General features: G+C 38.7%; 1 protein-coding gene across 6 annotated transcripts in view; it reads left to right on the forward strand.

Annotated features, from left to right (window-relative positions):
* LOC118406587 (protein inscuteable homolog) overlaps positions 1-17,441 on the forward strand; it is a 30,585-nt gene that overhangs the window by 1,429 nt on the left and 11,715 nt on the right. For 4 of the 6 annotated variants that reach the window (XM_035806719.1, XM_035806715.1, XM_035806716.1 and 1 more), the window contains exons 3-6: positions 12,565-12,688; positions 14,375-14,424; positions 15,437-15,588; positions 15,991-16,054. In XM_035806719.1, the coding sequence (XP_035662612.1) occupies positions 12,635-12,688; positions 14,375-14,424; positions 15,437-15,588; positions 15,991-16,054 (320 nt within the window). In that variant the 5' untranslated portion in view covers positions 12,565-12,634. Of the gene's footprint in view, positions 1-3,462; positions 3,650-8,319; positions 8,486-12,564; positions 12,689-14,374; positions 14,425-15,436; positions 15,589-15,990; positions 16,055-17,441 lie in introns of those variants that run through there. The other 2 variants (XM_035806717.1, XM_035806718.1) reach the window with 2 other exon arrangements.

Raw genomic sequence — 17,441 nt, forward strand, 5'->3', positions numbered from 1 at the left:
CGGACTTATTTTTTTCTTGAAAGGCGCACTCGGCTCGGCTGAGTTTCCCCAAATATTTAAGTTACAAAAGCGGTGCGCAGTAAATATGTGAAGAATCCAAAACTATACACTTTATTTTTTATTTACAACATTTCTTTTGTTTCAAAAGGACAAAATTTGCGGCAGAAAAGTGGCCGCAATATTGTTGTCAAGCGTCGATCGACAGCACATGGCGCGGCACGCCCCCCTCCCCAGACGGACTGTCGATCGCACGCACGTTGGGACGTCTTTTGGCTACTCCCTCAAGGCTAAACCGGCACTGATCACTGCCAAAGACGCAGCAGATCACCCTCCTTCGTATAATGTATAACGTTCTTGGTCTACTCTACTCTATGTCAAAATAAATCCAGCGGTGAGCCAAAGATTTCACGCCGAAAACGGGGTTACCTGAGGTCGCACAAAACAAACGCACGCTCGTGGAAAATGACGGCGCGGCCTTGTAAAACCCGACCGATTCGATAGATGATAAATTTGAGTAAAATCATCGGGCAAAATAGAAAAAAGAAAGTAGAAAAAACACAAGGTGTGATGGCGCCGTCATTCTATCCTCTGGAAAAACTAATTTGATGCGGGAGGGCGCAACATCGATCGCACGAGGTAGGCATTTTTTATTCAATGCCGGAAAAAAATTGGCAGGATTTTTCCATGGGCTGACGAACTCACTGGCTAGAGCCCTGTTTGGAAGCATCAAAAACCCAAAATTTTCATATAGACATGACTGGACAAATAATACCCGGGCCAGATCACGGACTGCTGATTCCCCGAGCTTATAGTAAGTTATAACGTATTTTGGGGGAGAGGGCAGACGTCGATTACTGAAAAACGAGAGTAAAAAAGGCAACCGGCATCCAATCTCGAGGGCATAATTTTCCTTTCAAATTGCAGGAAATTCTGTTTTAGAGGGTCTGAAAATCCAAATTTTCCCGGGGGAGCATGCCCCCGGACCCCTGCCCCGACGCTGTGAAAAAATCCTGGCAAGAACACTGGCGCCCTTGTGCCCTGACGTCGATTAAGATTATTTTATCGGTTGTTTTTCTACCCGTTTGATTTTGCCTGTCGGGGGGGAGGGCCATGTTGATTTTTTTGAGGTGGAGGGGGAGGGTCACGTTAAATTTTTTTGAGACGGGGGGGAGGGCCATCAAAAAATTTTTTGATCAGACTTCCAATGCACCAGCCCTCCCCCCCCCAATAAATATCGTACGGTCCCTTACAACTGTTCATGGCGGCCGGACCAGGAAGAACGCATTGTCCATGTCCAGAACAGTCGGTGTCCGTGTGTGCGGCCTGCTAGAGGAACCAGTAGATGCCACCTGGGTAGAGCGCATGAGGAAATCTTGCTACATGCCCCTTTTGATTTCCATGTAGCATATAGGCAGACTGTATCTATTTTGTAATTTTTAGAAAAGGCAGTCTTAATCACGTGATTTGTAGTGAGGCTGATACTAGTATGTCAAAGTTTGCCTAACTTGATGCTAGCGCAATACGAAGGGTGCTATTTTGTGAATTTAGCGTAAAGCGTTATAGGAACAACCAAACCCACGCAGACCGTCTTTTAATAGCCTTTTGTTACATACATTTTTTTCTCCAAACTATTAATCTATTCTAGTACAGTACAGAACGAGATGGCTAGAGCATTAAATTTTGCGTTTATTCCTTGGCACTGACAAGACTTTTGCTCTCTATTTGAGCCGTTTTTATTTCACGTATTTTGCTTCCGTTCTTGTACAACAGTGGTCAACGGTTTGGAATTTAGCAAATGTTGACATTGCCGGTGTATTTTGGTGTTGAGGTAGTTTTGGGTCTTTTGTATTTGAAGCCCTGTCGAAAGTTCGCTGCTAAAGGCTTAGGCTGACGTTCGGACACTTAATATCGCGTACTAACGCACACACGCACATGCACGCACACATTAACAATAGTACTCACACTACATCTAACAATGGCGCCTTAACGTCTACGACCACCACCCAGCACAATAAGTCAATAACATATTAATACACTAACATTGGGAACAAATGTCTCAGCCTTAAAGAAAAAAGCAGCAAAAAAACTTTCCACGGGACTACAAGTACGGAAGGCTTCAGGTTATCCCCACCAATGCACTGGCGATATAGACATTTGCTAATTCTGAACTGTTCGCCACTGTTGTCCTAGAATGGAGGCAAAATATGTGAATACACACGAGCTTACAGAGTAAAGGTCTTTTGTTTTCAAATGTGGTCTTTATATATAGTTCTAAGTCATTGACAGTTCTGTACTCTTAGCGATGTGTTGCATTTCCATGCAGTTATGAGTGCATGTGAGACTTTTGTTTTCATAGCTGATATGTAATTCATTATTCAGCTGTAGGTTCTGTCAAGTATCGCTAGCTATTATGCTTGACTTGGTCTGCTTGTGTTTCTTGTTCGTGACCTTTGTAGAACGCTTTACTACTGTTTTATGATCTTGTAAATAAAGTAGTAATCTTGATTACGTGTACCTAAATTGTCTTGGTCGAATTTGTCTTTTAGGCAAAAAGGAAGAAACGAACTAATTGTATCCGATTTACATACTTTATGTAAACGCAGTGTAGATAGACGGTGGCTGTTGTGGTGTTCTGATATCATCACTGAAAATAAGATAAGTGTAGTCGACCTCGAACAATTGTTGGAGTATCTGAAAATAAAATGAATATTAGTTGTGTCCATTCATTTACACTGTAAGCAGTGAATAAAAGTCTTTTTGCTCTCACGTACATCACTTAGCCTTTTTATTTCTTGTGTTTCGCTTCATTCTTGTACAAGAGTGGCCACATTGTCCGAGAATGGCAGCAAAACACTTGAATAAAAGTGCTTTGAGAGCCAAGGTCTTTTCTGATCTTTTCTCGCATGCCAAACTTTTATCTACTTTGCCCACCACGCCATGTCATGCCCACCACGAATATTTCATGCACAATTGAATGCTTAACGTATGGAATATACGGAAGGTAAACTTTGCTGTAAATTAAAAACTTGTCAAAAGCTAGTAGTTTAGTCAATATAGTGAAATATCGTCGTTATTTGTTTTGATAGCATCAGCGCTGAAGTTGGGTATCCATGTTGACAAAATAACAACCAAGGCTAAACAGACATTGGGAGTAATCAAACGCAACCTGTGGGCATGCCCAACCAGGGTAAAATCACTTGCATACACGTCACTGGTAAGACCTAGCCTTGAATATGCTGCAAAAGTATGGGATCCGTATACAAAGAAAGACAAAGATAAACTGGAAAGGGTACAGAACACTTTTGCATTAATTATGCAAATCAAGGATTTATCTGCATAATAATTATCTGATAATGTTCCACCTGCCACAAACTACATATTTTAATGAGCGCGGCGATGTCATCCATAAAATTTACATGCTGTGGCCTAATGTTCCTAACATCTACTTGAGATTTGATTTCCAGTTTTCCTACCCAGAGCGCATGCGCGAGTTAAGTTGCCTTCGGTGTGTGTGTGTGTATGTTGCGAAGCGGTAGTACCCCGTACTTAAGACGGTCTTGCGGACTTAAGCAACGTCCACCAACTTTCAAATCAACGTCGACGTCACGCAACGTTCATGTCGCCATATCCACATCGACATCATCTTTTGGTAAGTCTCAGTTTTTCTGTTAACCACATTTTTGTGTCGGTATATACGTGAAGATGTTGAAAGTGGGGAGGGGGGCGGTGGCACTTTTAGAAGTGTTGTTGGCTGCTTGAAATGTTTTTATCGGAACACAAGTATGTAAAGAACTCGTGATTTAGAGGGGAATGTAAACAAATGCTTTTGGGAACTTGGCAACGAGGAATTGGAGTTTATATTTGGAGTATGGACAGTCTTATTGCGTGTTGTTATGCATATATTTTGAGTAGGTATGTGTGCGTGTGTGGGGGTATCACGCAACAACACCGAAGAGGATATGTTTGTAATACGTAGGCTTTGTGGATACAAAAGAATGCAGTAAGGCCTTAACTTATTAAGGGATGGCAGACTTCACCCCACATTAGTTCAAATTCACACGCACACACATGGACGCGCTCACTGACACACACACACAACACACACACACATAACACACGCACGCATGCATGCACACAAAGTTTCTCACATGCAAATATTCTGAACAATTCAAGAAAAAGCGTATTGTGCCCTTTCTACAAGGATTATTATTTTTGCTTGCTTGTAACGTTAACGTTACAGTTAAGTTATGCTGCAAGAAAGACAGTTTATAACTTTAATTAATTTTCCAGTGAATCGTCAAGTAACTTTTTTTAAGGAATAATTTTTGTCTTGGAACATTTATCTTTAGCGAAGGACATTAATGTTGTTAAAATCACACTCTGGATTGTTCGCAAATTGCGTGTACGGGTTTCTCGTAGAATTAAATCCCTTTTTCCCTGGGGAGCTTTTTTACACCGCTTTGATGTAAAGATGTCAGAGGTCACTTTGTAAACACACAACAAAGCTGCCGGGCCCTCTGGTCATTTGTCTTTGATACAGCTGGACAAAGGACTGAAGGGTGAACAAATAAAGTTGAATGTCCGCTATGCCTCGAGTGGCTTTAGCATAGAAGTGGGACTTGGAGAAAAAGTGTCGTTTCCCTTAGACTTAATCATAAATTAATAGGAAAGAAACAGTACGAAAGCGAAGCTAGGATGGAACACCACAAAGGTGTGACGGCACAGTTTAAAGTCTTGTCCGGTAATAGGAGACCTTTGTTGGTGGTTAACTCTGTGTTGAAAATTGAACTACTCAAGTGTGGACAAGCGTAGATATTTTGGTTGCTGTTACTTGTTCACCTAAACCAATAGACCAAGACAAGGGGTTGTAGAATTGAATGGTAGTTTCTTTCTGAGCGACCGTTAGATTGGTGCAACTGTTTTAATTGGATTGTCAGAGAGAAAGAATTATAAGTCGTCATTTTATCGTTAGCGCAAAACATACGACAATAGTTAATAAATCATTCTACAATGTACATTCAATAAAAACTTTTGGCTCGCTATCATGATAATAATAGATGGTTACGTTATTTTGCCATTCCTTGATAATTTATATGTTTCCTAAGCTTAAAGAACTTCTGAAATCCATAACTTGCTATAGATTAGACAATATCAACCAAAAAGAGTATAATTCTGGAAGCTATAATAAGTTACTGTAAACCTAAACTCATGCCCCCTGTAACTGTTATTTTACATAGGTTGAGTTTAGTAACATTTTAATTATTTAAAGTACTGAGAAGAATATTTGACTACTAGAAAAGGTTGAATTTATTATTACAAAAAATTAATGCAGTATACTAGTACATGACCTAGTGTATCACTGTATGTAAAGTTCTTCATCAATTCTTATGTTTGCTTTTTCTAGATTTCAAAGTGTTTGACAGCCAGATGTTACATTTTAAACCGATAAGAGGCTTTTGTTCTTATCCTTTTCAAGAACAGGTGCAAGAAGTAGGGAGTTCCTATGAAACTTCCCTCCCCTGTGGCAAAAATTCCTTCTTTCTGTGGTCATTACTTAGGAATTGAGACTGTTGCCCATATTGTAGACTGACCCTCAGGCCACTAATACGGTCAAGCTGTACCCTGTCAAGTCCTTATGAACAAGGTCATTAAAACATTCCCCGCATTTTTAACCCTACATAGGAGCATGCATGCCATAGGGAATATTAAAAGCTCCCTTGTGTATATCTTTGGAAGACAGGTGTAGATTTAAAACTGATATGGAACAAGATATCATATATTGACCTACATTGCGGCCACATGGGTCTATTCTGTACTGTAATTTCATTTACTTTTGCGTCAGGGCTGAATCTTGTGGGAAGAAGGGAACAGTTTTTTTCAGAGTTTTGAGTTTGCAGTCAAACAAATACAGTTGTATATGAATGAGTAAGATATTACTAGCAAATATTTGTGGTGAAACGTGTTTACTGTCTGTAACATATAGCTGCAGCAAATATTAATATATTTACAGTATATACATGTTGTGATTGGCACAAGTCTGTTACTGATTTTATATCCAAGTTTCGCCCCCCTCCCCTACTGTGTATAGAGACATGTGCTGTATATAAGATAATAAACTATCAGGGACCACTGTTTCTTCTTGTTATGTCCACCAGTATTGAATTTAAATCATGCTGTGTGCTACTGAAACCAAGTTTATTTGTAATTGATAGTGTTACATATAGCCTTATGATATACTAGTAGCTTCAAAAGTTGTGTCAGATGTGTGTTATGAATAATGTGTCTTGTACTAAGTTGTAGCATGTTATCGTTTAAACGAGATAATTTATATTTTCAAATTCAATGGTGGATGCAAAGAGTCACACTTATGTTACGTTTTACCATGTTAAAAACACGACACATATTTTAAAAAACTAGTATTTATAAATTATATCCATGAAGGAATAATGCAAGAAATAAATTAATATTTTCAACTATTAGATTCCCCGGGCTTAAATATACGAAATATTGAACAATTATACGGTTCCACAAAAATCTCCTACCTTGACATTACATGTAGATGAATTTACTGACAACTTTACTTCCATTGAAGCCTACTGGAACTAAGTTGTTGTTTATCCCACTTCCTGATGTAGTAATGGGAGTATTTACTTTTCCTGCCAACCAGATGTTTATTTGTTTCCCAAACCAGCAGAGAGGACTGACAACGAAAGTAAACATTTTGACACCTGCCTCTTGAGTCAAAGATAATTACTTACTGGAGATCCAAGGAGAGGTTGGTTTTATTTTAACTATATTATTACTCCTCAGGAGTAATTTCAAAAATCAAAAATTTTCACTTTTAATTCATAATTTGACAACATTTTCTTGCAGGTGCTTTATTTGAAAATAGGGAAAGAGGAATTAAAAAATGCATTTCACAGAGTGAAGCACAGTTGTAAATTGTTATATTTGGGTCCCTCATTCCGGACGAATAAATCCCATTACGAACCTGCAGTGTTCTGCACATTTTGATAAAGGGCATTTTTTGACACTTTTCTTTATGGTCAAATTATAGAAACACTGGCAGATACTGAACGTGCGATGTTGATGCCCTTAATTTGCACTTCAAGCGTACAAAGCGCTTGGAAATTTCATAAGCAAATTTTTGATGACTGTATCATTCTGTTATTGAGTCGAAATATCTCTTGTCCAAAAATTATTTGACTGAATTGAACTCAGAGTCAGAAATGCAGACCGTGCATGTGTCTGCCTCAGTGCCCCCCCCCCCCCTCAAAGTTCAAACTCTCCATGCGTGCCTTAGTTTTATCCGACTATTTAGTTTGTGTCTGTACGTTCAAGTCACTTTTGTGGTGACACACAGGGATGAAGTTCCCAGGCAAACATCAAATCCCTCCGAACTCGTAAATCTCACACTCAGTTTGAAGAGGTACAGCAAATCAAGCTGTCTGCTGTCTACGTTCTGGGTTGTTTTAACGCCTTGAGTTTTTGCCAGGGATGTTGAAACAGTTGAAAGCTAAAAGTGAAAGCTAAAAGCTCGCGTTCCCACATAATGATATCTTCTAATGAGCTGTACTTATTAGAAATTAATTGTTTTCATCTAAGGCCACAGCAAGTAAATTTTATGGATGATATTGTTTGCAGAGTACAAAAATAATGAGATAGCGGGAAAAAATAAGATGGGTAAAAATAGACACCATAAACGTCGTAACAAGATTGGAAGTGACAAAAATGTGGCATCATCACTAACAAGGCATTCATTCCTGTATTAGTATTACAAGTAACTACCACGGTATTGTGGTACACTTGCCAAGCTGGCAACTACATTCATGGCTTCCATATTTGTGGCACTTACACAACTATCCTACAAGTTTCACTTCTACAACGATAGTCCTGGCTACCTCCCTAGTGTCACTTCTACAAGTATAAGTATAAGGCACAATTCGTTTGCAAATTTTGGCCTATCTGACCATGCCCGAAGAGAGATTTGTTCTGTGACTGTATAGTTTTGTTCTTATATTTGTATGCCTTCTTCTATAGGTTGTATACCTGAAATTAAGAAATTCAATTCAATTAAGCAAAACAAACTTTCAAATTGGCTAGACAAATTCATTTGTACAGACCACCCGTCTATGTCAGTCTTTAATCGCTTTTCATCTTATCTCCTGTTATCTCCTCTGTTTTGTCCTGATCATCCCCCAAATTACCCGTCCCCCCTTTTCAATCATCCCTATAGCGTGCATCGTTACGGGTGATCGCTCACGAGTCGGGTTGGACGAGTTTTTCAAGATTCCTCAAGGAAATCCGATAAACCGCGTCAAGCTCCTTTCCCAAACCTTCGGACGAGACAATGAATTCTGGGAACAACCGCGACAACTCCACTCTTTGTGTGTTTGTGTATGGATTTTCGGACTTAGTGACGTCATTACTTGATTCTATTCTATCTTGAAGAAACAGACTAACAGTAACACAGGGGTCTTCTCGGGTATGTAGAATTCACAAATTTTCCCCATTGCTTTCCCTGTATATGCAGGGTTCTAGCCAGGATTTTATCGTAGCATAGTGCGTACTAGTAATGTGGAGGTGTGTACCTCTCTACTTTGACATACAATGTACAGGTAGGGGGAATGGTTTGGACGGAGGGTATTAACTAGTAGATTTTACAATTTCAGGTAAAAAGTTGGCGTACTAATTACCCATTGGGAATTACTTATTACTACTAAATATTAGTATCTATTCTTTTGAATTTGAGCACAAATGTAAGTCGGAAAATATTTTCAAGTTGAACATTTTTCACACTTAAAATTTATTACACATGTGAATGCTGAAAGAAACTTACAGTCGCCTGTGCTGCAGCTGACATGATGATGATGATGAATGCTAGCAAAATGCCAAAAGGCATGATCATACAGTTAAAAAGTGGCTTAGGGTACTTGTTTGTGAATAATACTAGCATGATGGCCCTATTCAATACACTTACATGTACATGCACAGGGCTCGAAATACTTTTTCCTGCAGCAGGTAACATTGAAAACTACTTGCACCAGACAGGTTTTACGTGCACCTTCTCACCTTCTCAATTTAGGAACAATTGCTATATCTATATCAGATTCTATACTTAACTATTATAGTATAGAATAACAATCCTACATACACCTACATCATATGACATTTATGTATGAAACCGGCCGTGCATGGACCAGTGCAGGTTAGGTGTACACATGTAGGTAGTCACCAGAAATACCTGCACAGCTCCAATTTAACTGTACTAACCTGCATGTACAGGTGGTATTTCAAGCCCTGATACACTAGCTAGAACCCTGATGTGTATCTAAAATTAGACTGAATGGGAGCTATAATTTCTGGATTCCTCAAAAGTCAGAGCGGATGTGTGCTCTTTTTTCATTATCTCAGTAACTGATTGTTGGTAATTTTCACCCTGAGTAGTTTCAATGGCCAGCAAGCTTGGGTAATCTACTAAGCAGTTTGAAAGGCAGACAGGTATAATTATGAGGGTCTGCATCCCTAATTAAAGCGAGGTGTAACTGTGTATGTTTGCTTCTACAAAACAAGACCGAAAAAAATCTCGAAAAGTCCTGATAAGAGTTTTTGATTTATTTTTTACTCTGTTCATTCCGTTTGCAGGGAGCTTCGATAATTCTTAGTTTGATTGTAGTCAGTCCACTCTAATACAATGTTATAGGATCCTGTAATAATGCATGTTTCAATGCAAAATACAACAGAAATTGAGAAAATTTGATGCCTTCAAACAAAAAAATGTTACAACAGAAATTCTAACGTCTGAATTTCGACTACTCCGCACTCGGTGTGTGCAGAGTACATTCAAATTATTTGATGGAAGCCTGTGTGATAAAACTTCGAAGCCTGTGTGATACAGCTTTTTATCACCTGGTCCAGTTTACCCGTATTAAAGTCGTTATCCAGGCCCAGGTATGACATAAATCAACACATAAAAGTGCATCAAAATAACGTCACTTGCGAAACATTCCAAATTTACCATTAAAGTTTGCCTGCCCATCTATTATATTAAAATTTCCCTTAAAGCCCTGCCAGGATCCCCCATGCTGACCCTCAATTATAATTTTTGTGGTACTATTGAATCTGTATCTTTTATGCACTGTCACCTTCAATTGTATTTAAACAAGCCAACCTAGACCAGAATTTGCAAGTCAAGTAGGCAACCCAAGACATTCCCAGATAGCACTGTAAAGATTGGGAGGTTTTGGAGAGTTGTTTTGGGTCAGGGCATCTCGCAGGTTTGCTTCAGTGATCTCAAAGTTCAGTAACAGTTTTGTAAATCTTAGTACAGAGGTCAAGGTAAGGAGTTCACATTCCTAAGACGGTGAGAAGGAAGCCAGGTAGATATTTTGGGAGTTTGTGGTAGCAACAACACTCCATAGGGTTTGAATTTTGAACAGTTTAGAATATTTTTTGGGCTATTGCACATGCATATAAACATTTTGCAGGGGGGGGGGGCAATCTGTTGAATATTTGAGGTTATGTCTGAAGATTATATACTGTAGGTTCTCTTAAATATGAATATATATCATATCATGTGCTATATATATTTCTTATTGAAGTATACCAGCCTATATTTAAAATCCACAGTGTACTTTCAGCCTCAAAGTTTATAAAATGTATTTTGTATATGCAACTTGATTATTAAAATATTTGCGGTGGAGTAATTTTGTGTTCATTACATATTGTCTTTTTTCAAAAGCGAACTTGTGCAAATGTGAAATACAGTGAATGCCTTTTCTTACCCTATAGCTACCTACTGCAATGTTTGATGAATTTAGACTAGAGTTAAACTTCTTTATCCTCGCTAAGTTGCATACAACTTGTGTTAAAAGCACAATTTCTAGTATTCAAATCGCATTACCTATAACCGTGATATGTTGTATAGCATGTCCCATGCTCTATGATTAAGTGAGAGTTAGTGCAGCCAGATAATAGCGCTACACGCTGCGTCCTCTAGCCTTATTTTGTTCACCTGTCACCGAATCCCTTTCACCGTGTGTGCAAACAGTCGGGCACCTCTGATCGACAACAAAGACCCTCCATCCCCCCACACTGTGGGCCTTACAGCTTAGGTCTTGGCTTGTCAACCCGTCCGCATTGTTCCTTTTTAACCTGGGGAGAATGGTTGCCTAGGAGGCCTGGGTAAATATGCGAATAAATGGGCAAAAGATCGACTTCTAAAAGCTAAGGGCGCGAAAAGATGCTAATCAACGTGGTTTACGAAATTGTTTAGGTCTGACTTACATGTAAGTAACAAAATTTACATGTTTTAATTTGGAATTTTAAGGTTTGATTCTGGACACTCTTACCAAGTTTCCTGTTGTAAATCAAATTAATTTGTTGCTATACTACGTACATGTTGCAACTGGGGTTGTCACTAGATTCCATCCATGGGAATTTGCTTGTCGGAATGGACAAAAATTTCTCCCCTCCTGCGCCTGAAAAATCTAAATTTCATCATTAAATTCTTTTGCGCACAGAATTTATGAAAATTTATTGTTTGAAAGCCGAAATCAACAACACGCTAAAGTCTATACTAAAGTAGATGGCCCTATTTGTTTTTTTGTTTGGGGGGAATGTTCTTAAGAATGCCCTTAAGATGGGCTCTCAGCATCTCGCTATTTAAGGTATGAAGTAGTCAGACTGGATTTCCCAGTGGGGCTCCCTAATTAAGGGTAATTAATCTCAACTCGTATAATTAAACCAGCTTTAAGTCCGACCCTTTCTTTCTTTAAATTCCTGACTATACTATGTAATAGTATTACTAATACACAAAATTCTACTTTTGACTGAGTGACTATAAAAGGGCTTAAGCTATGGACAGAGTTTGAGACTAAGTGTTATATCAATTTTGTTGTATCTGTTCCATCCTATAGAGTTTTGACCTAGGCTATAGGCCAAAATTATTCAAATTACTGGTTCTGTGATCTAGAATTAGGATATAGGAATAATTCAAAGCAAAAACAGAGCACAGTGAGAACGTTTGCACCTACAATTAGTGCACACACATGGCAAATTAACACAGGGAGTGAATTTTAAGTCCTAGCTGGCCGATTTTTTTACGATTTGTAGAAAGGGCTGTCTCCAAGACCCACCCCTCCATCCAATGACAGAGAATTTCCATTTGGTATGATGTAGAGAAAATTTTACCCTGTCCATCAAATTGGCTGAAAGTCACATGATTTAACATCCAAAGTGATCAGCATGGGCTTCCAAATAATGAGTGTGAAAGACAAATAGAGAAAGCTTTGCCGAGAAACACACAAACGATTTGTAGTCGCCCTAATTGTATGCTCTATTTTGCCATTCCAGTGGCAGGTGTGACATACCACACAAAAATGTACTAGTAGGGACTACACTAGATAGTAGGGTAAAATATTGACCAGTCTGAACATCGATATCTAACATAAATACGGCGCAGGTATGATGTAATAAAGACATGTACACTGGAAAAAGGCTTGCTGAGAACCAAGATATTGATTTGTAGTGGCCCTAAATGTATGCTCTATGTTGCCATTCCAGCGGCCGGTGTGACATACCACACAAACATGTAGGACTACACCAGACGGTAGGGCGGACACAGGACCTCAGGATGGCTGCAACGGCCGGCTCCAACGTGCAGCAGAAGATAGCGGAAGTTCTCGAGGTAAAGTACTTGCCTTTCTTACATCTTGTACCTTTTGTTTTTTAAGTCAAAGCTGTCACTGTGGCCTTGTATTAAGGGTTTTTGTCTCACAATCAGAGCATAAAAGTACAACTCAGGGTTGGACAAGTTTTCTAAAATTCACTTGTCCTCTATCAGGCAATTGCGCAAGTACACAATTGCCCGAACTAACGTTTCACTTGTCCAAATAAATTCATTTCCATTGTTGGAATTCTTTTATTGTTGGCTCTATTTTTCCGTGTTGACCAATGCTTGATGCTATGACTGTGAAAAGTATACCAAAATCTCTCTCATGGAAAAATCGTGCTTGCCCGATCAGCACATACACTTGCCATGGACAATCGTGCTTCTGCACTTGTCCAACCGGGTTACCCTGACACTGAGTTTGATTATCTCAATCACAAACGCTGCTTAGGAAATGCACCTATTATTAACACTAAACTTTTCACTAGACTAAGGCCAGGGTTCTAGCTAGTGCATTTTAGCGTAGTGGGCCACTACGCTAAAATTTGTGACCACTACGCTAAAATAAGGGCCACTACGCTCATTTTTAACTAGTGTAGTGGTGCTTTGCTTGTTCAACAATGTCTAATCAATGTCTAAACAATGAAAAATGATGATATGCCATTCAAAACTGACTGTGATGTTAACAGAGTACCAACTTTTAACTCTACATTATCAAAACCTCACTGTGGAGGGGCCAAGACCCCCCTTCCACACCAATCTCCTGGTTAGTCACTTCGGTACTGTACCATGCCATTCCCACTACGCTAAAATGAAATCCTGGCTAGAACCCTGAGGCATAAAGGAGTGCCTAGCTTCAGCTAGGAGTAGGAATGTTCCTCTGATATGACATTAAGTTCAAGTCTTGTGTTTAATTAAGAGAGCCACACTTCAGGCATGTGAAAGTAACCACCACACTTATCGAAAACAGTAGGGGTCCTTCTTTGTGTGATCATGAGTGGATCAAATAATTCTGTTCAAATATGTAGCTTGTACTATTCAGTAGAAACCTGGTGTGTTACAATATATTGAGATAACTGTACATGTTTACTTGGTAATGTAATGTAAACATCTAGGTTAGGTTCATGAATTGAATTTACCAGATTCCCAAGTTAGCAAGAACTTAATCTAAATTCCTGGATCACCAATGTAAGATAAGAAATGGTTACACCAGCCAAACACACAACCATGTTTAGACAGCCATGGTGCATCTTAAGACAGATAGGAAGCTTCCTTAAGCCTTCACTGACTGGTCAAGATAGAGGTTGTGCTACTGTAAATGTGTTTACTTACACTGTGGGTTTTGTTTCATGGTATATATAGGAGGGAAAATAAGGTTTCACAACTGTATTTGAAGTTTGTGTCTAGTACAGAAAAAGTACAAGTTTTCAGACCAAGCCAGCCTGAAATCATTTTCATAATTTTGGGACATTCCAATAATATTATAAGGAATATCCTCGTGCGACTTGTCTCTGGGCCGTTTTTAACGGCTCAAATGATGAAATACTGAATCAGATGTAAAATTTATGTAGGAATACAGTGCAGCAGATGTAAACATTATACAGATTGACTTATTCGGAGTATTTCCACTTTAAACGCTGTAATATTGCTTAGGTTGCCTTTAAACACAGTAATCAATACAGTAACTGTACTCTTACCCCCCAGGGTATGACCTTCCCAGCCTATATGAACAATGCAGACAATACAAAGATAAGGTAAGTGTTGACATATTGTGTCGTATCTCTATATCCGACACCCGCACGCACGGTTTGTGTGTTCAGCACTGGGAGTCCGCGTTTGCCACGCAAATTTGCGTAACGGCGGAATGTTTACCGACACGGCGGGTTGTTGACGTCTGCATGCTTGAGTAAACATTAATAAGCAGGGATAAGAGGATGTGCCATTGTTTGGGGCTTGTCTCTAAATATGGACAGGTCGAACTTTGCAAATAACATATTAACATTGTCTATGTTTTGTGTGGCACTTATTTTGTGCAATCGAGAATTTATGGCAAGTTTCACTACATTTAGTAGCTTTTTTGTGCTATTATCTGGTATATAAAATACTAGTAATTAGACACTAAAAAGAAGGTTCTGTTGTTTGTTAGTTAATTATTATTATCAAGTGTGAAACGATAATTCGGTATGACATAATCCTTGAATGACATCACTGGTGGTATTTTGTAAACCAACAGACTAACAAAACATGTTAAAATTGAATGTACGTTTATTTGAAGAAACAAAAAGAGTCTCTTTATTCATTATGACAATGAAATACCATACCTCACAGGTTGATCACAGGCTAAGGGCATATATTTGAAGTATTTTCTTGGCTTTTATGATTGAAAATTCTAGGAAAAAATGCATATACTTTAGTCACTATCATAATGCAAAAACATACATTTCATAAAAAGGTACGAATCTTACACATATACGTGATAGGCACAAATCTCTGTGAAGCACACATAGCTTAATAGTATGTGATTTTATGCAAAACTCCAATCCATTCAATGCCTTGAACTAGAAACATCACAGGTAGAGACATTAAAAAACATGCCTTCAGTTCTCCCAATGTAACTTGGTCGGGCCCCGGTTTGCCTTCATAAGATTCTCATTAAATCCATGCAAATACTTATAATTAAGGCTCTCCAGGGTCACGCAATCATAATCATAATCGTTATGATAATAATAATGATATCATAATCCTTAAAGTTTGTTTATCCTGCAGTACCCCAGTGCTAACAGACATTGACTCAGTGAGACAGTGGTTGGAGGACCTACGCTGGATGACAGAGACAGAGTGTATGACAGTGTTACAGGGCAAGACTATACAACCAGAGGATGGGGAAAGTCTACCTTCTCCTGTTAGAAATACCAAAGGTACTGAAATCTTACTTAGTTAGTTTTCTTTTTTATGAAAAAGTTAGCCTGATATATAAAGTATTTCTGTTTGTGTGTGGTTTGTGCTTGTGTGTGTTTGTGTGTGTGTGTGTGTGCGTGCACGCGTGTGTGTTTGTGTGTGTGTGTAGCTGGAGCTGAAAATTTGCAAAACTTTGACCACATTTGAGCGGAAATAAGAAATGGACCTTATACCATGTTCACATGAGATCTCTAGAGGCGTATTGAGTCGGAATGCCGTCGGAATGAAAAGTTTCTTAATATGTTTATTTCTTGGTATTTATAAGGAATTCAGCTAGAAATTCTTACAGCTGCAGTTCCGAATTTTTTTTCTTTGAATGAAAACTCAGTCGCGTTGCTTATATCTTTGTTATCTTTCCCCAGAACACATTAAGATGGTGAGGAAAAGGGCTCATATCATCACAGCAGAGTGTGCCAAATTATTTCAGTAAGTACTCTTAGTACAGTACTGTACAGTACAAATGTAATTTACTGTAGATCTTGAAATTCTCATGGTTTTTGCTCTTTCAGTAGGACTTCTGCTAGAAGGAAAGTTGTGACTTCAAAGTGATTGTATACTATATATGATATACTATACCTATAGTGAAGCTCACTAAAGAGCTAATCTGTCACTCAGGTCATGACAGAAAACAAATGCTACATGTAGGTTAAGTATTAATCAATAAGTACTAGCTCCTTTAGCCAGTACAACAAACAGAGGGTTACAAGTAGCATTCATGTTTTATGAGCGAATAACAGCATGATTCAAACTCTAATCAGAATCACTTACATGCAGTTAAACCACTGGACTCAGAATGATGTGTTTGTGTTGGATTCTCCTGTCGAACGTTTAGACAGATGAGCAGGCAAATAGGCATTTGCCAAGGTTGCACATGGCTAAATTTTGTAGTGAAGGAGGGGTGTGCACTTCCTTCTCCAGAATGACAGAATGTTTAGAATTACCAGACTTTTTTAGAGCACTGTTTAGTTGCAATCAAGACTAGATTTTGTATGAAAATTTAACAAAAAAATTGCCGGCATTCATTTAGAAAAACATTTTTTTTTCAACCTTAATTCAACCTTGGTACATCTTCGGCCTAAGCCGTTTTTCAAGATGCACTTGATGCCTTATGTACATGTACACAAAATGTAGATTGCCACCCCTATTTTGTATGTCTGTCATCGTGAGTTTACCTGTGAATAGGATGTCTGGTAACGTTAGAAGCGTTTCCAGTCAAGTGTGCTCCAGGCACCGGTCAAGAGTCATCGTCCATTTCACATGCAAATGAGCACCACAACTTGTCTGGCATTTTCTGTGACAATCAATTCTGACTGTAAGAGTTATAATCAGGGAATATTTTACAGCAGATGTATAACATAATTTTGCCACCAGTTGTGAAAGTTACCTGGCGAAATTTTTTTTTTAACAAAGCATCAGTGTGTGAAATTCATTTTCCGAGATACATGTACATGTAGCTGCACTTGCAGGGCTCAAAATACGTTTTTCTGCATACCTGCACCGGTGCAGGTAACATTGCAAATCACCTGCACCAGACAAGTTTTACCTGTACCACTCTGAGTTTAGGAAGTATGGATGGTACTAAAATCGTTCAGGAACAATTGCTGTTTTTGCTTGAATGTATACTTTAGAGATAGTAAAAGTCATTGCAGATGATAACAATTCATATACAGCTACATCATCATAGGAATGTATAAAACCCAGAACATGGACCAGTGCAGGTTAGGTGCAGGTAGACATCAGAAATATGCATACCTGCACAGCTCCAATTTTACCTGCACTAACCTGCATATGCAGGTGGTATTTCGAGCCAGGG

This window comes from Branchiostoma floridae, chromosome 19, assembly GCF_000003815.2.
Source record: "Branchiostoma floridae strain S238N-H82 chromosome 19, Bfl_VNyyK, whole genome shotgun sequence".
Lineage (NCBI taxonomy): Eukaryota > Metazoa > Chordata > Leptocardii > Amphioxiformes > Branchiostomatidae > Branchiostoma > Branchiostoma floridae.